The following is a 26,225-nucleotide window of genomic DNA, read 5'->3' on the forward strand; positions in this document are numbered from 1 at the left end:
TGTGAGTGTGTGTCTCCATGTGTGTGTGTGTCTGTATGTGTGTGTGTCTGTATTTGTGCGTATGTGTATGCGTGTGTGTGTATGTCTGTATGTGTGTGTGTTTGTGTGTGTGTGTGTGTCTTTGGTGTCTACCATACAGAGAGGGCACTGAAAGCTCATTCTACTGTATGTGGCTGTCACATTCAGCAGATGAGTGAGTGCAACTGTCTTACATTTGTCTCCAACATCAGTTATTTTATTTCTTTAAAACAAAGCAAGCAAAAAAAAACAAAAAAAAAAAACAAAAAAAACAAAAACATTTATGTCTTCTTCAACCTGGAATAGAATACTACTGACATAGTCGAAAAAAATCGTTTGTATTTCAAAATACTTGTCACTTACATATATAAGATGTAATTACAATTATCATCATCATCATCATCATATTCTTATTCTTGCTGCTTTTTTTGTTGTTGTCGTCGTCATTATCATGTTGTTATGATTATTAGATATAAACTTGGATAATAGCAAAATGTATAATAAGTCTGACATATTTGACACGAACAGTGCATTGAACGTAATGCCATTAATTTTCCATTGCAGTATGTCGTGAACAGTCCTTATGTCTTGTCTCGCTTATTTAATCTCCTCGCAATAGCCACTTGACTTAATTACTTTTTTTTGTCACACTCTCCGGATCAACAGCCTTATCTAAAATCCCCTTTGTATGCCACTGTTTCTACTTTTTACACCTCCTTGAACGTTAATGGCTACATTTTCGAACACCACGTGACCGTAATCGACTGTTCTTAAAAAAAAAAAAAATAAATAAAAAAAAAAGAAAGTGCACGGACAGTTCGTAAAAGTATTAAGCAAATCAATTTCTTAGAAGCACGCATACGCATTGAGCTGGCTGTGCATCGGTACCCCCTCGTGACTTCAAACAACACATTGCATAAGGTATAAAAATAGCCCGCATAACTACCGCAGTGCATCCGGGGGTATTAAACATGTTCTAACTTCGTTTTTGTCCTTCCAATTTATTTGCATTGTAGCTTATAATAAAACTGCATGGTAGAAGTCACGCAGCTGTACAATTCACTAGCGTTAAGTAGCCAAAAGTCATGTTCATTACAAGAAAATAAAATAGGCAATGCATTAACAGTATGGTCGTCGTTGGCTTTCTGTTCCCGTATATTAATAGAAGCTTGCTGCTTCCTCTGATTCGCGATGTCAAATTTTATGTGCAGTAGGCTAGCCTAAAGTCTTGGGGAAAATATTCTATGAATCCGTCTGATGATACGTCTTAGGATACTAATTTGTCATTTAACGTGTAAACTGAGCGCTCTAATTGTATTTTAACAAGTTGTTATTTTACGGTATATGCGGGATAACTACGCTACAGTAAGATTACCCAGTAAAAATCGGTTAGTCCACTGCTGCAGTTCTAGCCAATGTTTGTAATCGTGTAGCCTGATCTGAATACATTGTATTCATTAAATCAACAAGGTTCCTAAAATATAAGCTGTAGACATTCGGTGATCTATTACAGTGATTAAATATTTATGTTATAAGCATTATGGCAGTAAATCGACGAGCGCCTGCTGTTTCCGTGTTTGCCAGCTATAGCCTATAGCCCTTATACAGTTGAGACGCTTTCTTCAAGCGAACAGTGGTGACCATATATTTTTGTATAGAGCGGACTACAAAACAAAGCAGTTAATGCATTTAAAGCAAAAACCGACACATTCAAGTCTAATGTTTGGACTCGTAGCCCAGCTCAAAGTCAAACACTGTCCAAATTGCTACAGTAAACGCGCATAACTTGGAAAAAAAAGAAGAGCGCCCCCGAATCTCTGCAGGAAATGTTCTTTCTATTATACATACAGTCGTCCTCGACACAGGTCCTGTACGCTGTATATTTTGTTAATCACGTCGCCTAAAATAACAAAGTAACAATTTTGCTATTTTATGTATTGCGTAAACGTAGTAAACATTTAAACACGTGTATCTTTTTATTGGAAGAACAATATCAGCACGCAGAGAGCTACTTGCATTTTAAGACTGAATCGATACAAATAAACGTGTCCAGAAACGTATGTTCCGTCGTAATTTCGAATTTAATGCGAAAGTTATGCGAATGAGCCGAATAACAGTCACGGATTTTGAAACAGTAGACTCATGCAAAAAAATTGGACAACATAGTTTGCATTCTTGTGTTATTGCATTGGTGCCGTCTTGATTTCATATTGAGGGTGTAACAGCTGTAGCGGAGGAAAGATTGTATCCTTCCAGGACCGTTAGCAATCCATTCAAGCCAACAAGTTTGGAGAGAATGTTGTGTTTAATCAATTCAGAACGTCGAGATGGAGCCCAACTCACTTAAGGTATTAGCAATTCTCTGTAGATTTTTTTGATATATTGATAGCGTTATTGTTACATCTGCGTTTGCATATACGTAGCAGCAATTTTAGAAACTCCGAAATTAACAAGAAACTTTTATTACAAAATATGCAGTGTTAGCAAACATGAAAATACATCGTTTCATCTCTAAAATCGCATAATGTACATGTATTTCTCGTGTTCCCTGAAATATTTTTTGCTCATTCATTCCTCACTCACGAATTAACTAATCCAAGTCGTTTGTTTAGATTGTGTGTTTATTGAATGAGAATGTGATAATTTATTGAATTAACTGCTTGTTATCGTTTCCGCAGTGGGTCGGCTCACCTTGTGGTTTGCACGGACCTTACGTTTTCTACAAGGCATTTAAATTTCACCTTGAAGGCAAACCAAGAATTCTGTCTCTGGGCGACTTTTTCTTTGTGAGATGTAAACCGGGAGATCCAATCTGCATAGCGGAGCTCCAGCTGTTGTGGGAAGAAAGGACAACCAAGCAACTCTTATCTAGCTCCAAACTTTATTTTCTACCAGAAGACACTCCCCAGGGAAGAACTGTCAATCACGGCGAGGTGATTACAAACATATTTCCCGATGTTTATTCACAGCTTGAGTTGTACGTTTACAATACTGCTGGTAAATGGCGTTTGGTATCATTTTCAATTGAAGCACTTGGGATATATGACCTATATGTATCGAGTCTACTTTGAATTTTCAATGACGTAAAGCCACACAGCACGTACCGAATCATGCGCTCAGATCTCAGCCTGCTTTATCAGAGAAACAGTCAGTTGAGTGTAAGTAATCGTATGGAGGAGTATATTGTTTCCCATGGTAACATCTGACTAAGTTAAAAAAAAAATTTTTTTTTAAATACGAATAGCAGTTTGAGGGTTTGCTCTTTAACTGCACATTTTTACCGGTCTGTCGCGTGAATGTTTTTATAATGAGATGTAGGCTAATTATTATCGTGAAATGTTATAGCCGACTTCATTATGTTCAGTAAAGTTAGTGAGAATTAGACCACGCGTTTTAGACGAAGAGCTAGCTATTTTGTAAAATAGAACGGAAATTACGAAATGGATGTAAATGTAGTAACAGAAGCCGTCACGTTAAGAGTCATCGTAATAGGATGATACATGATATTTACTGTAATAGCCCGCATTCAGTTCTCTGGCTAGATCTGTCCGGGCGTATTTTTAAACAGACATGTAACCAACCAGCACCAACATGTTTAACAGTTAGCAAAACATTCGCACTTAATCCATAAAACATGATCTGTCAGTTTTAATTCACAACTTCGAATGGTTACCGTGCAATCTTAAAGGCAGAAATTACATAGCTCCAGTCAAGATCGTATTGTAAACGGTCATTTTCTATGTAAGCATGATTCAACTGCTTTCGGTCTGCAACGATTAATAATGGCAATCTGATAACGGCAGCTTGATTCTATGCCTTAAAGGGGACGCGTGGCATTTATGAAGGTTATTATGTCAGAGCGGTGCAGTTCCTTTTCTCTCCCTATACCTATACACATGCAGCTGTAATTAAAGTAATATGATGTCCTGATCGGGGATTACGCTTGTGAGACCCAGTCCGGATATGTTTGCATTATCTTAATTCTCTGTTGCAATATATAGATAGTTCAATACATAGATTACAAAGATAACAACTGCTTGTTAAGCGTAGGTAGCTTAATGAAAGTGAAACATTTTCTCGCTTGCGAGCTGTGTAAACACCGAGAATCGACAGATTGAAGAGACAAGCGGTTATTTCTGTTTTAGTGCGTTTTCCGTGAAGAGTTAAGAATCAAATTTCCTTTTCGTAGGCTAATATGCAACAGGTTTCAAGTGCGGACGACCTTAGCGAGATGCTAATATTTAACTGTATACAGCCTATAACAAAAAGTAGCGTGCAGCACGCGTTTAGCTGGGAATGTTCTGTTTAACCCATGTGCACCAATGATTACAAAGAATACGTTGTTACCTGCTGCTACTACTGCAAACGTTTATAGCTGATGATGCATTTAATCTACTCTTGCGACCCTCTGCTCCCCAACAACTTTTTATTTTCCTACCCTCCCCCTAGAATGACGATGTGAATTATTTGCTTTCCAGACGTTTAACGTTTGTATGACATGACTGGTGATCTGGAGAAGAGATACAGAGCGACATGCTCAGTGTTAATATGTTAATATGAACCCAAGAGGTGTATGCGCAATATTGACGTATACTGTACTTCAGGATACCTCTGAGCATGTTATTGTGCAGGATTAGCATTCCAAGAGCGGTGCGTGGTATCATTGGCTAAAACTGAAGAAGAAAAAAAGTTTCATGCCCTTGCATGGGAGTTGCTTCTCAATTAAAACATTGCAAATACACACAACGCATGCAAAACAAATTGATACACTATCCATAATGTCTTGTTTGAGGCATAAATATACCGCTTATAAATGTACAATGTTCCAAAGAGAAAGCACCCTATCAAATATCTGAAATAAAATTACCTAAATTATGATGATAATAGTTATTATTAGCAGCCATTGTTTTCCTTTACTTTTTGAATCAGTATTTATATTATTATTAAACGTGCTACATATATGCACAAAGCACCAGTATTATTACAGATATTTCCCTTTCCAGTGCTATTACAACTGCCTGTCTCTTCTAAAAATTCAATTGCATTATAGGTTGTTAAGTGGACAAATTAGAGTACTTTGTTCAAAAAATTAAAAAAAATTAAAAAGCTGTGCTAAATAGTTAATCACTTGCATATTTATTTATTTATTTTTAAATGCACCAAATAGTTATTTTCTCGCTCTTTTAACAAAGTGTGGGTGTGAAGTTGGATGTGACCCCTGTCGTTCGGTAAATTGCAAACGCTGATTACTGCTCAGCTGCAAGCAGACTTTTGAGGCCCTTTAGATACAGCAGCCCCAGTGGGAGAGGAGAGGAGAGGATAAGAGAGGGAGGGAGGAAGGGAGGGAGGGAGGAGAGGAAGACAATGCAGAACAGGTTGTCCTCCTCTAATGTTCATTTGTGTTTTTGTTCTCCACTTCAGATCTCAAAAATCTTTTTTTTTTTTTTTTTTTGCTCCAGGCTTGAAGGTGTGCTTATTTAATCAGTTTGCTTAGTCAATATTTAATTTGAGAATTTTTACCATAGTACATATGGGACTGTTGTGCTTTTCAAAGCTGGAGAACTTTGTTAGCCCCATCAGTTGAAGGTATATCTTATAGGTACATTCTTTGATTGTGACCCCGTCTGCACGCCCTGTCTTGTTAGCACTTTAAAAGGCGCCGTCCATTGTAATGATACTAATTAGCTTGTTAATCCTCCCTTTATCATTCACGTAAATAAAATGTGTATTTAAGCAGGGGGCAGTAGGGAGTGTTGGAAGTCGCAGAAATAAACTCCCTCATGAAAACTGCCTTTGGCATTTCGGCTAACTGGCTGGGTCATTGACCTGAGTTAGGCACAGAATAAGATGTAAGTACCGTGCATTGTGCACTGGTTGGCGTTTTGCATTGTGTCTCAGTCATGTGATTTATGTAGTTTTGTATGGCTAATATAATATTGCATCTACCCTGCAAACAGGACAACTCCATTGCTGGCTTCACCAGAACAGTGATGGTGTAAAATGAAGGTGCTCATAAACTGACATGTTATAAGGTAGTGCCTTTGCTAAGATATAAATAAACAGTTTAGATATTTGTTCTTTATGTATATTTTTTAGATTTGTTGTGAGTAAGTATTATTTCAGCATTTTAGCTAGCTGGGCAGCTGTCAGTTTTCATAGCCAGCTTGTGTGTGTTTTATTGTTAGCTAGCATAGCAATGAACAGGTAGTTACTGTCCTTGAAGTAACAAAGGAATCAAAGTAGGTACAGTGGCTGGCTAGTATTTTTCAGACAAAGGATCACTTATGAAGTTTTAACTAATACTTTACCTAAACACACATCCCATCTGTTATAACTCCCATGCATGTTTATTCTGAATCTTCCCAGTTCATTTTTTAAAAACACCTCCAATCTGGCAACCAGTTTTTCTCAGTCTTTCAGGAAGTGGTTTCTTGAAACCCATTACTCACTGTACTGTAAGTAAGACGTATACTGTACATATCAAAGAAGCAAAAGAGGCATTGAATATAATACAGCAGCTGAAGGCGAGCATATGAACGGTTACCAAGGGTAATGAAAGCAGGTAGTGTGTTTCCAGGTGGCTTGCTTCTGTAGGCTCGGGTGATGTCATTTCCTCTCTGGTCTGACATTGTCGGTCGTTAGCAAAGAGAGCAGTGGCAGGAACAGCAGCAGGCCTGCAGGGCTCTTGGTCTGCCAGTCTGCTTACTGTGTTGTCAAAAGCTGGTGGGAACTCTGGGAGGGAAAAATCACCCTCTGATTAATACATGCTCTGCTCTTATTTTGCCCAGCTCACTAGTTGCCTAGTTGCCAAAAACAACTGCCCTGTAACTGAGCAAGCAAGAGGCCATTTCTGTCACAGGAAGCAACGTGGTCGCTTATAATGATTACTGTTAATTTCTGTTTGTGTAGCTCAGCTTTAAAAAAAAATTTTTTTATGACCGTTAGAACAACAACAACAACAACAACAACAACAACAGTGGATCTAACAATAACTGCACACTCAGACAGGGGTGTTGGACGTGCTTCAGTTATTTTTGGTGTAGGCATATATTAGCGGCCTGGTGGATAACGCACAGGTGGACTTCCCACATTACTGTTTTGATACGGCAGTGCTATTTGTGGTGAAAACAAAGCTGTATGTTCTGTTATTATAATTTAAAAAGACTCCATTCAGGAAGTGTCAGCATTTGTCATTCTAAATTGCACAATAACAGTACAGTGCCCCACTTATCTGGAGCGATAGCTGCGATGACAGGCAGCTGCGGTATAGATTCCTGTACACTTTCTGCGCCAAGGATTAGCATCATATTTAGAATTCCAACAGTTTTAATATTAGGGCTGACTTGTGCCTCAGGATTTCAATTTGCTTTAACGTGATCAGGCTACAAGGTGGACTGGGGAGAAGTGAGCAGTATCTAATTAGTTTTCTCCGCTGTTATTCTGAATTGCAAAGCAGCATGTCATGACGGTTGTCACTTGAACACTGTTATCAGGGAAGAAATTTGTGGCATGGGTCCAGAAATTTTTTTTTTTTTTCTGCTTGGCAAAGACCCATGTGCTTTGGATATATTTATAACTGAAATGAGATGATCTGTTCTGTTTGCTTTTTAAAGGTAACTTTCTTTAATGTGATATTAGCGGCTTTTTTGGCACACAATCGCCATAGGGGTTGTTCCTAAAATTAGGACACAAGTGGAAAATATTAATGACCATATGTATTTCATAGGGACCATATGTATTTCATAGGGACCATATGCGACAAGCCACATGATACATGCCTCAAACAATGCCTGGAATTCTGAAGGGGGGTGAGAAAAAAACAAAAAAAAAAACAAAAAAAAAACAGACCTAACCGCTTCTTGAATAGAGTGTGAAAATTGCCCTTCAGCAGATTTCTTTCTTATTGGAATGGATGTAAATTATTCACAGATTTTGGTCATTACCCACATTGTGATCACTGCATACCAGAGTTTTCTTGTTAAAACACAAATTATACCCGAGCCACAGGAGGCTTGGATGGAGAAGTGTAGTATAATGGGGCAGCAGTGTGTAGTATAATGGGGAGGTAGTGTAGTATAATGGGGCAGCAGTGTAGTATAATGGGTAAGGAGCTGGTCTTGTAACCTAAAGGTTTGGTCACAGGTTCGATTCCCCAGTAGGACACTGGCGTTGTACCCTTGAGCAATGTACTTAACCTACATTGCTTCAGCATATATCCAGAAGAATTAAAGTGTACTTTTAAAATGAATATTTAAAAATGTGATTAAAATGAGAAGTTTTAGTCGCCTTCTGTAGTAGAATGTTGCATGTGGCCAGTCAGCAACCTGGGAATCAAGTAAAATTTAGGAATATGAAAAATGATTGTGTACAGTATACAGTTTTGTTAAGTTTAAACAACAGTATTTTAGTTATTCGGCTATCCACACAGTATATGTGATATACAAATAGCAGGAGAGAGTGTATTCATATACAGATATATGTATCACTTCTGTTCAGGTTCACCAGCAGATCTGATTGTGTTTGCATTTACGCACTCTGACGACAGTGTGATCTTGTCAATTTGTGGATGTGAGCAAGCTCAGCTATCAGGAAAGAAGAGTGATTATTTGACTTTGCAAAATGGCATCCTCTGGGCGTGTCCTGTTACCACGACAGTGATTCGATAGGCATTCTAGAAGCTACAGTAGACCCTTTGTTTAACTTGAAGTGTGCCATAGATCTCAAGGTTCCTAAAAGCATTACCCGAGCACATCTCATGGAGACGTTATTGTTAGTTTGAGTTAATTTTGATTTTGTAGATTGAGTAATAATAGGCATAATATGTGTAATAACATTGAAATCATGCACATATGTAAGCAGTCATAAGAATGCTATTATAGCTGTCACGAAGAAGCCAAGAGTGAGGTCATTGAAAGGGCATGCTGATGATTTAGAAGTTTTTTTTTTTTTGTTTGTTTAATACAAATACAAAGTCAAGAACTGACGTGGACAGGACAAGCATTGTTTTGAAACTCAGTGGCAAACTAAGCTGTCAGCAGCTTTGAGGATTTGAAACAGTGGCTTTGTTCAGTGATTTCAGTAAAAAGCTGAGCTAGCCAAACTACGTCTGCGAGAGAACAGCATCAAAACACTTGCATTTATTTGTAAATCAGTGTTAGGGAGTCATGTCCACTGTGTTAGAAGTGGGTTTTAAATGCTGTTTTTGTGAATCGTAAAAGAGAAACTGGGGGTTGTGAAGCACTAATGAAATCAGGCCCCATATTAAAAGATATACAGGCATGGTAAATATGTGCACTGATCCATATATTCATGACTGATGAATATTCATCTGAGTGCTTCAACAGAGGATATGAAATTACCACATTGCCTAGTATGCAGTTTTGTCAAATTCACTGATATATGGTAATCTCATTTTGATGTAACCCAGCTGGTTCTGTATTGCCTTGCAGCATTATTATGGCATTATTACCCGTCCATCAGCAATGCCATTTCTTTGTGACCTTTGACCTTTGTTGTGAGCTCCCTAGTATTAATGCAAAGGGAGTAAGCCAGTCCCAACTGTATGCAAATAAATCTCAATGAACCAAAATTCCATTTTGTTTTACTCCTACTTCTCACTCTTGTGTAAATGTTACATTACATTACATAAAAATGTAATGTAATATAAAATGTGGCATATTTGGCCTGTCTTCAGTTACATTTAAATTTAGGCTTAATAGCAGATCAGTTTTGTGTTAATGCACAATGGAACATCTGCATATGTTAGTTGTTTGCGCTTATTTTGGCAGCTGTTGCTAATTGATATTTGATACACCTTCATGAGTTAAAAGGAAGTGTTTTTTGGAACTTGGCCAAAGCTGACATTAATCAGGTGCGGGAAATCATGTGTCTGTATTTCAAAATGTGTAAACTGTGTATAGATTTTTTTTTGTTCATGTAACAGCACAGAATTTATGTGCCTTCTATAATGTATGGTTTATTTTGATACCACTGTGGAGGTGTTTTGAAAGATCAGAGACTGAGTTATATGGAAAGTTGCCTTGCCTGCTAGACCAAATGAATTTCTGAGGTAGCTATTGTAATAGGACTTTTTTTTTTTGCAATGTTCATTTGTTAAGTCATGCCTTTTAGGTTTCTGGGCCAGATCTCCAGAGGAGGCGTCTCCAGTATGACGTGAGATAATTGTAAAGATAGGGCGCAATATTTCTAAAGAAATGTAAAAGAGAAGTAGGATGTAGGTTGCCGGTTAGGGGAAGGACAGGGAGCCTCTCTTGACCCGTCTCAGTTATGTTTTCACCATCGCTCCCAGTATGTTGTGTCTGTTTTTCCACATTCAGCTGTTACTCCTTACTCTCCATATTTAAAAGGGAGAGAAACGGGCCAGGACACAGACATTTATAAATTAACCCGAATGTTTTCTAGGCGGCAGTGTAGTATCATAGGTAATGGGTAAGGAACTGGTCTTGTAACCTAAAGGTCACAGGTTCGATACCCTTGAGCAAGGTACTTAACCTGCATTGCTTCAGTGTATATCTCCAGCTGTTTGAATGGGTGCAATGTAAATGCGATGAAAAAGTTGCGTAAGTCGCTCTGGCTAAGAGCGTCTGCTAAATGCACGTAACGTAATGTTATTGTGAACGCCGAATTGCTAACAATGATTTTATGTCCTGCTTTTTTCCATTTCATTCAGTTGAGTCCGTAAAGCGTATGCTAGGGTACGCTGAAGGGACACTTTTCCAGTGAGACGAGCATGCAGTCTCTGTCTATAGTCCAGCACTACGATGCCTGATTCTGCTTATCAAAGCCTTCATTGAAGAGCGCAATTAGTCAATTAGTTCACTCGGATGTCATAGAACTGGGCTAAAATAGAAATCTGCGCCCACCCTGGCCCTTTTTTGGATTAGATTGGACACCCGTGGCACAGTAATTTCTCTTTTGAAGGTTGCAGCATTAAAGCACAAGGTTGACTTCTCGTTTAATTTTAATGAGATTATGGTGTTTTCCCCTGCACACCGGGGGAACTGGGAGTCGTGTGAGCCTATCTGCTGTTGATTATTGCTGGAAAATGGAGACAAACATTATCCGGCGCTCCCTTCAGACAGCACAGCTTCACTGTCAGGATGCCGCAGAGAGAACTTTTGTGACAGCATCGTCTGCACGGTTGAGGCATATCAGGGTCTAATTGTCCACCCTTTCCTTTTTTGTGCATGGTGCACCTATGAGTCATGATGTCATCGCCTGAAGACCAACCTTTTGAGCACATGCCGTGAAATGTACTCTCTTAACTTTCTTGTGTGGCGTGGGCAGTTTCACAGAACTATCTAACGTGCAATTAGCATGCAGTGATACAAGGGACCTAAAATTTCAGTGAATTTATAAACCACTTTTTACTTCTGCATTATGCGCGGAGAATAAGCCAGTGCAGTTCAGACGATCGTGTGAAATCCAGGAACTGAAACAAGTGGTTCGTGCTTATAAACCTTTCCTGAATTAATTTGGGCGGTGCCATCCAAAAATTCACCATGGAGACGTTTACATAAAGACAAAAAAAAAAAAAGATTATTTTATTTCTGTTGTCCTTTGCCTAATGTTTGTTTTACTCACCCGGTTTCTCGCAGTATCAGTTAGGAAACCCAGGACGGGTCACATGCTCCGAGATAAAAACCAAAATGCTACTTCCTGTCGACCAGCCTGACGCCGCGCCTGTTTCTCCCCCCCCTGCAGGACGAGCTCGTGGCCGTCTCGGAGAAGGTCATCGTGAAGTTGGACAACCTGGTGAAATGGACGGTGCGGGACGCGTCGCAGTGGAGGCGGGGCCTCAGGGCGGAGCCCCTGAAGCCGTCCGTCCTGAAGGAGCTGGGGAACAATGGCCGCCGGGAGGCCCTGCACAAGTACCGGGAGTCCACCCTCAACAGCGGCCTCAACTTCAAGGACGTCCTGCGGGAAAAGGCCGAGCTGGGTGAGCCCTTTCGCCGCGCTCCTTCGGCCGCTGTCCTGTGCGTAGCGATCCGCCGGACTGCTAAGCTAAAGGTGGACTCGTCTTTAGCGCTGTGGCTGTGGTTAGTGTCCCCCCCCCCCCGTCCCCGTCCCCCACCCCACCCCCCCTCACCCAGGAGACCCGAGTTCAGAAGCCTCGTCAGATCCTCGGTCCTTACACTGGTGTCAGCGGTGGGATAGTGTAGGCGGGGCTTCGATGAGCAGGGCGGGGCCTCACAGGGCCGACAGCCTGTCAGAGGGCACGCTCTGGGGAAGAGAGGGAGCTGTGGAGTGATCCGTTCGGGGGGGGGCGGGGGGGCACCTAACTGCTCTGGTTAAGGGGAATCCATCTTTAGCGCGGTAGTTCATCACCTAATCATCGCTTGTCGCAGTGTTCATCAACCATTATTATCTTGCTACATTCTGGAGGGCTTACGCCTGAAAGCTTCCAAAAAGACAACGTGAAGACTTGGAGATCAATCTCCTCAATGGTTTTGATCTCAGTCAAATATTTTCACTCTATCTCACACAGGACTCACTTGGTGTCGAAAAGCTGGTAAGACTGAGCCATAGGTAGCACACAGTGGTAGAACACTGACTGCATAAAACTCCACTGCTGTGGATGACATTTTCATCTCGGGAAGTTATTTTTACTGTAATTTCTGTTCTTTCATAGTGTCATAGTGTGACTTGTGAGTAATGAGGAACTGAAGCACTATTTTCATTCTAAGGAAATCTACACATCCGTGCTGAAGGTTGTGGTTACATTTACTCTGCAGCATTAAGTGAAGTTGAAACCAATATAACGCATATTTATACAGCTCTTTAACATGCCTGTGTTCCTGCCAAGCCCTTCCCAGCTCTGTGTAAAGCCTGCAATGCAGAGTTTATTGGCTCATAAATGTGTCATTTACTGTACTGGTTTTCTGATTGCCCAATCAGAAGAATGCCTGGCCTTCAAATCTCCCTGTAGGCTCTGTACATTGTTGTGGGCTCAGGTTATGTCACAATACACATGTGCTGCTTTTAGAACCGCTGTGTATTTTACATTCAGTTCTGCTGTTTTAGGAGCCATAGGGCCTCGTATGGTTAAGGAGAGAAGAAAAACGGATGCAGTAGACACACATAACACGCACGCCAACACACACGCACACACAACACACGCACACACAAACATACACATCACACACATAGGCACACACTCACAGACACACACACACACACACACAGAACATTATACTTGCTGGATGCACTTAGAGAAGGACACGATGAATCTGAAGTTTTTATACCTATTTCAGTCATTTCCATTTGCACTTTGCTTTGTCTCAAATGCAGTATCGCCCTTGAAACAGCTTTTGTACTTTCTTATACAGAGATTAATGTATGAATCAACGATGGCTATTTTTTCACCTACACATTGAACTAAGACCACAAATAATCTGGGAAACAGCAAAACAAAATGTGTTCAGAGATTTATTGGTTGTCACACAAGTGCCTTATTATACATGTGTAAGTTTATTTTATAATGCTAATCATTCCTGTCTGTGTTGTCAGGACAGTAAATGTGGTGATATCATTTCTGAATCCTTTGAATTCCTCTTAGTCAGAGAACAAAAGGGACAATTCAGTGGAAAGCATGCGTTCAGTTGGAGAAAGCAGCATTACTAATGGAAATAAATCATGACTTGAACTGCTACATGGGATTGGCATGTAATGCAACTTTTATTCAGAGAGCGGCCTGCTTGTCTTTCTGCAGAAGGTTGTTTATTATTTGGAGGATCCAGTATGCTATACTCATTCCAAAGTTTCAGTCAAAGAACAACATAATTTGGAATCTGTTGACATTTTGGCATTGTAGCAATAGGGAATTATTATAAAGGTTTTTTTTTTTACCATGTCAGTACACAAACTTATTATATTTTCTGTTGTAAATGTCAGCTGTTTAAGAAAAACTGGCTTGGGAAAGCAACATAAATTTCAGACCCACCCCTGTTGATGCAAATTTAGCAGCAGCTGCTAATTGTCCTGAAATACGGTGTGTTTAAATAATTACGTGAAACAGCTTTCAGGGAATCACTGTGCATCCACTGAAGCTGACAGCTAGGTCAAAACACAGCTGTGAGCGGTGAGCAATTAGTTTGGATGGTCCTAAAAATATTTTGCTGCACGGCTCAGGGGCGAAGGTTTTGTTCTCAATTGAATTAAAATGTGCGATTCATTATTTAGCTTTGTCTTAACTGAACTGAACAGAATCATCATTCTTCGCTTTGAAGAAGAGAAGGCAGAGGTTTTCTGGTGACCGACAGCTAAGGAAGAGCGTGTTGCAATGACGGTTTTTGAAGCGGAAACATGGTTTCTGTATTTCGTGTGTGTCAGTGAGTTAAGGTCGAACCTGCCCTTGTGATATGTGTTTGTCTAAAATCGGAATGGCATTCTGGGACGAGGGCTACTGCACGATAATTATTTTAGAGCAAGGGGTCGCAAACTCCCGTCCTGGAGGGCCGCAGTCTCTGCTGGCTTTTGTGATTTCCTTTCAACCAGCAGCCAATTCAGGCCTTGAAAACAAGGTATGTAGCCAATCGCTGACTTTAATTAAGCACTTAAGTGCAGGAACACAGCAAAGACCAGCAGACGCAGCAGCCCTCCCAGATTTCAGTTTGAGATCCCTGTTCAGAGCAAAGCCAGTCTGCCCTTTGAACACTGAAATTTTCATTATTCTACATCATTTGAGTTTCACTGCTCAGCTATGAGTCTTTTCCGGTCCACCACCTTGGAGATGCTGGTCTAACAGTAATATTGCCCTTATCTGATCTCTCAGAAGAGGTGATATCGTTACTGCTTCAGTATAATTTCGCGGGGGGAGATCTTTCCATTTCTCCCACCATGTTCCTGTTTTGCTGCGGTTTGGGCCTGGAGTTCACAGCTGGGTCAAATAGTTATTTGAAAAGCTTTAACCCTTTTTTTTACGCGGCAGTGAAAAGTTGACAGATTTACCAGAAACATAGATTCTTAACAACATTCGGAACCAGTTTCTCCTCTGCTATCACGTTGTGCTTCGGTTTGTTAACAGGCATTTAGCAGATGCTCTTATCCAGAGCGACGTACTCAACTTTTTTCATTGCATCCATTTATACAGCCAGATATATTACTGAAGCAATGCAGGTTAAGTACTTTGCTCAAGGGTACAACAGCAGAGTCCTACCTGGTATCAAACTTGTGACCTTTAGGACCCATTATACTACACTGCTGCCCAGCCTAGGCCTCCAGGAGTGTTTTCAAAATTTGCTAGCATCTAAAGAGGGTTATATAATTTCAGCTAAATGCTCAACTCAAGGTCAAGGTGACGGAGTCTTGTTGTTGCAATCGAGGCAGGAACCCATGCATATCTGGGCTTTAGTAAAGCAAGCATTCCCCTGCCTGCCAGAGAGGATGTGGTGGGCAGTAATGCTCTCTAACCTCCCTTTAGGGCAGTGGGATGAGTGTCTGACTCACCCGCAGGCATTGGGATGACTTTAACGGTTGCTCATGCCACATGGGCAAGGGCTTGAATTAAGCACATGAGCCGCATTAAGGCCAGGCTGTAGTTCTTATGTGTTTGTCAAGAGCCGCGATGGTTGCTGTTGATTTGTGAGCCGCTGGTGAGGTTAGCATGCAGCTAGGCTCTTGTCGCATGCATAGCGCCACAGCTGCAATGGCGCATGCTGGAACGCGCATTCCCGTTCGATCGCCGAGGTCTGTCAATGGGAGGGCCACAGACCCACAAATTCATAGACCCACAGACCCACAGACCCAGAGATCCACAGACCCACAGATTCACAGACCCACAGACCCACAGATTCACAGATCCACAGACCCACAGACCCACAGACCCACAGATCCACAGACCCACAGATTCACAGACCCACAGACCCACAGACCCACAGATCCACAGACCCACAGACCCAGAGATCCACAGACCCACAGACCCACAGATCCACAGATCCATAGACCCACAGACCCACAGACCCACAGATTCACAGATCCACAGACCCACAGATCCACAGATCCACAGACCCACAGACCCAGAGATCCACAGACCCACAGATTCACAGACCCACAGACCCACAGATTCACAGATTCACAGATTCACAGATCCACAGACCCACAGACCCACAGATCCACAGATCCATAGACCCACAGACCCAGAGATCCACAGACCCACAGATTCACAGTCCCACAGACCCACAGACCCACAGACCCACAGATCCACAGATCCATAGACCCACAGACCCAGAGATCCACAGACCCACAGATTCACCCTTACCGTAAAGAGGCGGTTAAGGAGCCCGGCAGGGTTTACTGAGAAACGTGGCGATGGTAGTTTTGTATTTTTTTTCCTCTTTCTCTGTAATTGGAGGACAGTGATGAAACGGCGACTGGCTCTTGATTCATTGAGTGAGTCATGTACTTGTGCATATGCAGTCAAACAGCCTTGTGCAATAGGGCCGAAAGCAGCTCGCCTGTATCAGCACATGCTCGGGGGGGTCAAGGACGGCATTCGTGCTTCAGAACATGTATGATACCGGTGTTTGATAACGTCTGGCTGCCTTTGCTCTCCAACACATTACATTACATTACAGCCATTTAGCAGACGCTCACAACATTTACATTGTATCCAAATATACAGCTGGATATATGCTCAAGCAATGCAGGTTAAGTAGCTTTTGGTCAAGGTAGGCAGTGTCCTACCGGGGAATCAAACCTGTGACCTTTCGGTTGTGACTAGCACCCTTACACATTATTCTACACTGCCGTTCTGATATTGGAACCCTGGGAACAACAACCCAAACACATCTAAGCTGGCTTGCAGATTCCTTTGGCATGTGCATGTAAAACAGCTAAAGGAAGTATTTATGAAGAGAGCATATATAAGATAATTCAGCTGTGTCAGATGAAAGTCAAAAGAAAATAAAGTGTAAAAAAATGTCAAAAGATTATTGCAAGATACAGAGAAAAAAGGAACAACCTTGCAAGACCTGGTAAACCACCAAAACTATCACCATGACAAAGAGAGTACTTTTTATTATAGATTTTTTTAAACAGATTTTATTTTTTAGAGATAGGAAGAAATCAAACTCCACTTTCTTCAGATCTGAAGAAATCCGCAGGTGTCAATTCTCCCACTGTGAGAACTCAATGCAGTGGGTCTGAAAGGACATGCAGCTGTCAAAAAGGCACTGCTGAGAAAAGAAAAAAACTAAACAAAACAGAAGAAAATTTACACTGCTACACCAAAACTGGACACCTGGGATGTGCAGTAAGGTTTTATAGACTGATGAGTCTATATTTGAGATTTTATCAAGTAAGAGATGCCCGTATGTATGTCAAAGACGCAGTGAAAGACTCTGTTTCTACCACCATCAGCCAAGCGTGGTGGAGGATCAGTGCAGGTTTGGGGTTGTATAACAACATCTGGAGTTGGAGATTCGGTTTTAAATAGAAGACATGAATGCTGGTAAATACAAACAACAAATAACATATCATGCAGGGCCCTCTAGACAATGCTTGATTGGGAGCAAAATTCATTCTACAGCAAGATAATGACCCCCAAGCGCACAGCTGAGAAGATCAAGTCGCTGGTGTTCCCAGAACAATGGCCACCGCAGAGCCCTGACCTCAACATCATTGAATGTTTTTGGGATTTACTTGCAAGCAGAAAATGCAATCTACTTCTAGGAACGTCAGAGGTGTTTACAAGAAGCGTGGAAAATATGCCCGCAGATTTCTTCGAAAACCTCAGAAGCAAGTCTTCCGAAAAGAATGGAAGCTGTAATGAAGGCGAAGGGTGGACAGAGTAAATACTGAAATATTTTATATTGTACATGGCCGTGGGGGGTTTTGTGTAATGTTGAGTTAAACATAAGTTTACTGTTTTCACTGGAAAGTAATAAAAGAAAGGGTGGTCTCTGACTTTTTTCTCAGCACTGTATATGTTCAGTGTATTGCAGTATTTCCCATTTTGGTAAAAGGAAAATACCAATAAAAATTGTTTTTTAATGCACACATTTAATTTTAAAAAATGTTGTTGGATGAATTTCAACCCTCAGATTTGTTATTGAGCTTTATGCGGAGCATGGCAGCCTTGGTGCAGTTGGCGGTCTTTGAATCGTGCCAGTGTGCCCGGTTGCTTCCGAAGAGAGGAGAGGGGTGCAGGGCCTCCGGCGCACTGACACCCATATGAGCCAAAATGGCGGATACGGGCCGCGTTATCGCCAGGGAGCGCCCGCGCCTGTGCCCCGCCCGACCGTGATGTACGGGGTGAAGCCCCGCGTCGGTGCGGGCCCATTGGGCAACGCTGGGGCCCTGTACCGCGTGCCGATTTGCGGCGGGCGTTGCGTTCGTCCACGGTCCACTTGCTGTCCAGTGGAAAAAAAGAAGAAGAAGAAAAAAAAAGACCGAGCGGATTCATCTGTTAACTGTATTTGGCACTGAATCAGCACTCAATTTCAGGCTACTAAACACACCAAACTTGGCTCGCTCGCACACTCAAAGGAAGAAAAAAAAGCTCACCAGGCTCACTTGTATGAATTGCATAATGCTTTGAAAGGAGCTGATAGTCAACAAACCTGTCAGAAAACCCTATGGAGTGGCCACAGGGTGATTGTGATTTTTTTTTTTTTTTTGAGCACTTTCCAATGTGTAGATGCCTGATATTGTGCGATACACCAAATGTGTGCAACGCATAGGAGCATAAAGGCAGAAAAGTGGAAACAGATGCCATGTTGGCTCAAACGGGCAGGTAATTTACTTTTGCTCCGAACGCTGTTCAAATGATTTGACAAGCAGCACAGCAACGGTGTGCAGGAAAACTGGGCCATGTTCTGTATCTCGGGCAGACATCATCACGGATATTCTTGTGCAGAAAGCTGGCAAAAATGAAGAGAAACTGAATCGTGGCCGTCGTGAAGTTTTCTCGAGCTGTTTTCATTACGCTCATTCTTTAAAAAAAATCCTCGTTTTTCCACCGTAATGAAATCAATGCTTCGTTTATCGTTAAATTTCGCTAAGTTTAGCCGGGGATCGTTGAGTGCTTCGGTATTTGCTCTGAGCACTTTCAGGCACTCTCTCTTTTACAGTTATGCCTTGATTACTTGCAGGCCTGTTGGAAGTTTACATGTGCTATTTTTTTTTTTTCCAGCGCGGCTCTCTGCTCATATCATTACTTCCCTTATGACTAAAGCTTGGCCCCGTGCCAACGCTTCTAATTCTGTAAGCAGTGTGTGAGCTGGAGTGGAAAAATCTATTAGTCGCAGGGAATGTCTGAGTTTTTTTGAACACGGTGGAGACATGCAGGACGTGCCTTGTAATCGTCTCCTAATTCCATATACAGTGTTTTTGTTATGCTATGGTTCCAGATGCTTTTGGATCCCGCATACTTTGCAGAGGCAGTAATGGCTCGCACGGCTGTTGAACAACGTCAGTGTCTCTGAGCGCTGACCCTAGAGGAAATGAACGGTTTTATTGTCTTTCCAGCGCTGAGGCTGAAACAATAGCGAAGTTAATAACATAGCCTCTCCCAGCCAGAACATAAAATAACCCGCTTCAATATTAACATTTGCCTACTTAGCTGATTTATGACGTATGAGATTTATATTTGCAGTTGTATAATTTTAATTTGCTGATTGTCCGGTGAAGTCCTGTGTACTGTCTCCCACCCCCCGCCAACCACACCCCCCACCCCCTCCCCCACACCTCCGACATGCATTGTGACATTACTCATATTAACCCAAGGAGAAGCAGCGTGCTCACAAAAACACAATGTGGTTTCTTCAATGGGTGGTGCCCCCCGACCAAAATAATATCAGAATGACTAATCTGTTATTGCCGCCAGTCTGCCGGTACACATGGTGCTGACGACTGCCCCCCCCCCCCCCCCCCCCACCAGCCCACCTTAAGTATTTGGCACATTGTATGAAAATGTGCATCCAAAAGAAAAAAAAAAAACTAGTTGACATTGTCGGGTGCACGAACCGTCAGAAGATATTTTTGTGTGATAATCCAGTTCTGGCTCTCGCAAACTTGCCACCAAAACCATCCCCAGATTTAACTGGCTAAATAAATGCTCTCTCCCTCTCCACCTTCGCTAATGTGTGGTGAGCTTTCTGGCGCAAATTGGCTGCCGTGCATCGCCCAGGTGGGTGCTACACGTTGGTGGTGGGTGAGGTGAGTTCCCCTTCACTGTAAAGCACTTTGAGCATTCAGGAAAAAGTGCTATACAAATGCAAGGATATTCTATTTGGTCAGGCAAGACTATGCTGAGTAAGTGGTGCACGCGCGGATTTAATTACTCACCGGCTGCCACGCGCCTCGGCTGCAATCTTACGTCCATTTCCAAAACAAGCGGCTCATTTCATTGCCCTTACAGCTTTGAGAAGGAGGGCACTGTGGTGGTTGTGTGTGATGAATTCCGTTCTGTAGAGGGGAGTTCAGGGAAGAGAAGGGGCTGGGTGTGTAGACCCACCAGGACAAAACATTTGTCTTCCTGGTGACTGCATTGCAGCATGACAGAGCACAATGCAGTGTAGTTATAACCGCACACGTATGTAATGTACACCATAAACTGGAAATGAAACCTGTTGTCAAGATCAGAAAAAGGCACTGCAACACTTCACAATAAAAGTGGCAAATATGCAAGTCATTGCCACTTTCAAATATCGCAGTACATGTTTTGAAAAATGTATTGCTGCAAAATATATTGCATTTTCGAACTCAATATATTTGGAATATATGGTGTGGTCTGTGTGGGCAGGGCCATGTGTCAGCGTGGCAACGACGGGAAACTCAATGGACAGATTCACTGCATCAGCATATCATCTGCTGGGGTCGAGACAGTTACCATCCACTGGCCCGAGTGGCTTCCTAAAAATCACCAGCCATTTTCAACATTTTTAACAGCCACATTGCTTTTCACGATATAGCACAGCCTGGTTGGTTACCTGCCAAACTGGTTGCTAGGTTAAAAACTCTTGGGTGGTGGTGGGTGTTCATTTCACACCCTGGGTCCAGACCTGCCCTTCATCCCCAAAGCAGTGTCCTTAGTGACTCCGCCCCTCCCACCCCCACCCCCGATGGATGATGCCAAGCGAGGGACAGCCGCTGGTCAGCACGTGCTGTGCCATTCATTCTGATTGGAGTTTTGGGGGAGGGGGGGGGCGGGTGAGTCTGTTTTTGTTTACACACAGTTCAGTGCTAAAGACCGGGGTGTTGCTTCATCTCGAACTTGCTAAAACCCAGATAAGCAGCATTCATGCACCCCCCCTCCCCCCCCCCCTCCCCTGCCCTCCCCCACCCCCACCCCACTCAGAATAGGCCCAGGCCTCTTGTTAAATTGATCAAAGTGATTTTAACATGCGTGTTCCCTGTGACGGGCCTCATAAATCCAAATGATTTATTCTTTGGAAAAAAAAAAAAGTGATTGAGAAGCCTCTCAGGAAGTGGGTGCGAAACAGGGAAAACTGCACAATGGCGCATTGATTATGTACAATCTTATTACTCCGGTCCCCCGTCTAATTCCTCCTTTGTGTGAGGTTCTAAACATCCTTTAATTGGTTTCATCGAGCAATGCCATTATGCACCGCCATTCATCCAGCGCTGCGGAAAATTACAATCATTTCATCCCCTCATCATCTGAAAAAAGGAGAGTAACCACTGTTCGGTGTCCTTTTGCACTTGCCTTTTCATTTTGTGGCGCTTGTTGTATTTTCTGACACTTATGTCAGTTGTAGTACATTCTGGAATTACAAGAAAAGCATTTTTATTTATATTTTAATGTTCCATATTTCTCTGCCTCTGGCATAATGCGTGCATTTATTATTACGTATGCAAATGTGTTATGTGCTTTGTGCATGCAGTAGTACGCTCACCGTAACCAGCTTCTGCACTGTAATATATGTACTGTTTACAGTTTGTGGCACATTATCTCATTAAAGTGAGCATATAATAATGTTCATGAACTGAGGAAATGACTTTGCATTCATCACTGGAAGCTAGCCATTTCCCCTTCAGAATTTAAATCAATAGTAATACAAATTCGAGGTAACGTAAATAATTGAATGTGCTATATAACGCAAACGTGTTTCCGTTCCCCATAATTCACATAAGTACCGTCTGTGAATCGGCCTGTCTGGTTCGATGTACTGCAACCAGTTAGAATAGACACAGTTGGCAGTTGTTTATTCAAAATTGCCCTCCAGATCTTTTGATAGGTTAAGTGCCATTATGATGACTTGCAAGCACAGTGAAATGAACACTGTCACTCTCAAACCAAGAGATGAGCTTGCCCCAAACAGTCCCCCCCCCCCCCTCCCTTTTGGCTTTTTAGTGCATGAGGGATATTACATAAAGCACCACATTGTGTCTTCAGTGATCTGTCACCGTTTGTTGTGGGTTTCCTTGAGCATATAGACTCTGAAAGTTTCGTTTGAAGCGACATGTAATTCCCTTGACCCGCCTCAACATCCTTTTCACTGAAGTTTTTTTTTTTTCGCCCCCCCTTCTGTCCCATCGAAGGCTCGGCTGAAATGTGATTTCTCTGCTTCGTGAGAAATACACTTCGCTAAACAAGACATCCGTTTCTCGCATCGCTTAGGTTTTTAAGACTAAGAGCTCATTGATAACTCGTTTGAGCTCACATTCCAGCCAAATTGAATCACTAGCAACGTTATGAGTTTAAGCGCGTCAACCTGAGGAAGGAATGCTCAGAGACGTTTAAATTAAATTGCAGCCACACTTACACGTTTCTAAAAACCGTAGCCATTCTCACAGGGCTAAAAAAGGTCTTCAGATAAATCGATGTCTCCATAACCTTACTGATTACTGTGATGTATTTTATGGGTCCAGTTGTAAGCCACAAAAAAGCCAAGCTAAAAAATCATTTGGTTTCAGTTCGGAATGTCAGGAGTAATAGACAATATGTATTTTGCGGATTGAACTTGAACAGCTGTACTGTTCTGCTCTGCTCACCCGTACATTGGATTCAAACAATAGCGGTATCTTGACATTTTCAGGCTCATTTTTCATGGGGGGGTGGGGTGGGGGTGGGGGGTTGGGGTGGTTGGTAATAATTTTGGAGTACTCTTCCTTATGAACAGTGATCTATTGCTTATGGTTTTAACAGCAGACCTCTTTGTTAGGCAAATGAATAATTCGGCAAGAGGAGTTTAGTATAATTCTGTCATGCATTACAGAAGCTATTAACTGCAAACTTCGCGATCTGGCAATCAATAACGTGGACAGTTAAACCTGGACTGGCGCCAGACGCGTAAAACTCCGAGCAGTGATTTGGCTTGTTGCTAGGGAGCTACTCTGGAAGCAGGGCGCTCGGAAAACGGAATGTCTAATCTAATAAAATAACACCAGCCAACATTAATCATCAGCAAAGTGTTTTCCATTGCTGTTGGGTATATTGGGAAAATATGGTTTCAGGCAATTTGGATTTGCAAAAAAAAAAAAAACGAAGCAAAAAAAAAGAAAAGAAAAGAAAAATAACCAAAAAATTAAATTCCTGAACAAAAGCTCTGTTAAATCCTGAAACAAACAAACCTGTGTTATCGTATCACAAAGGGAGGGATGGAGAGCATTGAGTCGCCTGTTTCTGTTTTCAAGTAAACTGGGAGTAAATTAAAGCCAAATTTAATTTTTTTTTTTTTCTGTGAAAAACACAATCACATGAGAGAGAGAGAGATAGAGAGAGAGAGAGAGGCGCCCATCAAGGCTGTTTAGATAATTAAGAGCAGGAACAAACTTGCAGTTATTTTTTTCCCCTCTTCCAGGCAGATAGTTCTCAATAGAAGGTTTCCTGTGGCTTTCTGTAACCTTAGTGCAAATATGATATGCTTTGAATAGTTTTGGGGCCATGGCATGCTGAGAGATGGGGGGCAGCACTGTCCCCTAATGGGTCCTAATGAACAGAGCGAGCAGATCCAAGCTGAAGAACAACAGTCCCCTCTCTCCTCTTCACGGGCAGGCATGTGCCAGCAGCAGACAGTTCACAAGAGAAGACAGTGAAGTGGTGCGGGGCGCCTATTAGATTCATTTAAATATCAAAGGGACTTTTTTTTCTTATTTATATCTGTTAGCAACACGACACTCCGTCTGAAGACCGTCCGTCTTTGGACTTCTCACATATTTTCTTGGCAGCTTCTGTTTTTGTTTTTTCTTGTTTTGTTTTTTTTTTTTTTTTTTAACGAAGACAAACAGATTTAAAGAGGGTCCTCCCTGCTGCTAAACGTGCCTTTTGTTAAAGTCTGTGGTTGCTGCAGGAGGGAGAGGGTGAATGGGAGCTGTGCTGTACATATGAAAGAGGTCTGGGTAAATGAAAACAGGGCATCCCTGAAACCAATACTAGCAGAAGAGCAAATGGAACCGTTCACTGAATACAAAGCAGCTCTCTGGTTTTTTTACTTTTTTTTTTTTTTTTTTTTTTGATTTTATATATTTTACATGTGTTTCAATGTCCCATTGTAGTGGAGCTGGCATCTATCAGTTTGACGGATGATATGCATCAAAGCTTTGCAGACTCGTAGAATGGTGGTCCAGTGAATTCCTTGACACATTCAATAATCTGGCAACGTTGCCCGGGGGAGGGGGGTTTCCATATTCCACCTCGGTCAAGCGATACATCACGTTAGAATAATGTTTTTGCTTTTTATGACATCTGACGCGAAAAAGCCCGAACCTGGAGCTTACGCAAGACCAGCCGCCCTCGGGAATCCAACAGCTGTCAGTGATCTAATCACAGCTCCGACATCAGTGCCACTTGTGACACGCTAGCATGTTTTAGGAAGGTTCTAGTCGACGTTTTGTAATTGTGTATTTCTGTTATACCGGATCTAATATATGTTCCATAGATTTTTAAAAAAATTACATGAAATTGTGGTACACACTGAGCCACCTACAGTAATGTATAAATAAGCAGCTGATTATTTTCCTGGCTCAGTTCGTTAAAGAGGTGAAACAAAAAAGTGTCTGCTTTATTAGAAACATATATTTCATATACAGTTTGAGGGTTATAGTGCATGGGGTTGCAGAACTTTGGTCCTGGACAGCCTGTGTTTGCGTGCTGGCTTTTTTGTACCAACCAATTATTCTGGCTTAACTCTCTAAACAACTGTCAGGAACGAGTTATTTTAATTAGGTCACGATTATCAAATGCTGGTGTGAGACATTGAGAGATTATCTGTTTACACAGAGCATTGTTATCTGTGTTTCCTTTCATCTGTCACCCTCTCACCAGCTTGTGCTTCAGTGTAATGCAGCAACTTCATTAGTTATAACAAGACGTGGCGAAATACTCGCTGTCCACTACCAGACTGAAAATACTGAACCTGAGGCAATCCCCCAATGGTGGGTGGGTGGGCAAATACTCAATGAAATGTAAATTATATAATAGCAGCTAGGACTGGGAAAGATGACAGAACTTCCTATTAATCTACCATGGATTGATATGGGTTGCAAGTAGGGCACCTACCATTAAATGTTGAGTTGTGGCAGACTTGTTTTGCCATATGGTATCCCAAAAGGAACATTGTAACATATGTCTTTATATCACTCATAATCCATTCCCCCCAGTTCTGAAAGCAAGTGGGTTTAAATATTAATATGTGGCCTTTCAATAAATAAATAGTTTTAATGTATTGCCACCCGTTTCAGAAGCAAAGAATAGGAGCATGCTCTTAAGGTTACACTTAAAGGCACACTATGCAGGACTTCTTCCCTTGCTTCACTCCGGTGTTTACAATCAAAAACATCTCATCCTTCATTTTCAACCGTGCCTACATCTCCAAGATGACGAAGCTCACGCACCAAAAGAAAGAAACTGAATATTTTTGCTCTGGCTGACTATGTGGCTGGCTTTGTAACATCATATTGCTAACTGTTTGGAATCACGTCTCTTTCAAAAATATAGCAATAGCTGCATTTATATCAGCCAGGAAGTCACTAGTATGCCAAAATGCTAGCCTGACATAGCCGATAGCAAAAACTCCCACTATGTTGCCATATGCAGCAAAGTTACGGGGTAGCTGGCATTAGCTTATTGGTGATGGAACAGACCTATGCTAGCCACTGCTAACACAGCACCTGGAAGCACTGCAGAATTCTGTAACAAAAGCATGTATATTCACAAACACATCAATTCGTTGCTGGTTTTATTTTATCGTGTTATTATTTTGTTTTTGCAAGCTAGCTGTTAG

General features: G+C 41.8%; 1 protein-coding gene across 1 annotated transcript in view; it reads left to right on the top strand.

The window, feature by feature from the left end:
- The first annotated feature begins 575 nt into the window (after positions 1–575).
- Positions 576–26,225, top strand: part of LOC118218404 (AT-rich interactive domain-containing protein 5B-like) — a 77,858-nt gene continuing 52,208 nt past the window's right edge. Inside the window, exons 1-3 of the mRNA XM_035401031.1 lie at positions 576–2,366; positions 2,697–2,951; positions 11,743–11,977. Coding sequence (XP_035256922.1) covers positions 2,346–2,366; positions 2,697–2,951; positions 11,743–11,977 — 511 coding nt within the window. The 5' untranslated portion in view covers positions 576–2,345. The remainder of the gene's footprint in view (positions 2,367–2,696; positions 2,952–11,742; positions 11,978–26,225) is intronic.

This window comes from Anguilla anguilla, chromosome 18 (assembly GCF_013347855.1).
Source record: "Anguilla anguilla isolate fAngAng1 chromosome 18, fAngAng1.pri, whole genome shotgun sequence".
NCBI lineage: Eukaryota > Metazoa > Chordata > Actinopteri > Anguilliformes > Anguillidae > Anguilla > Anguilla anguilla.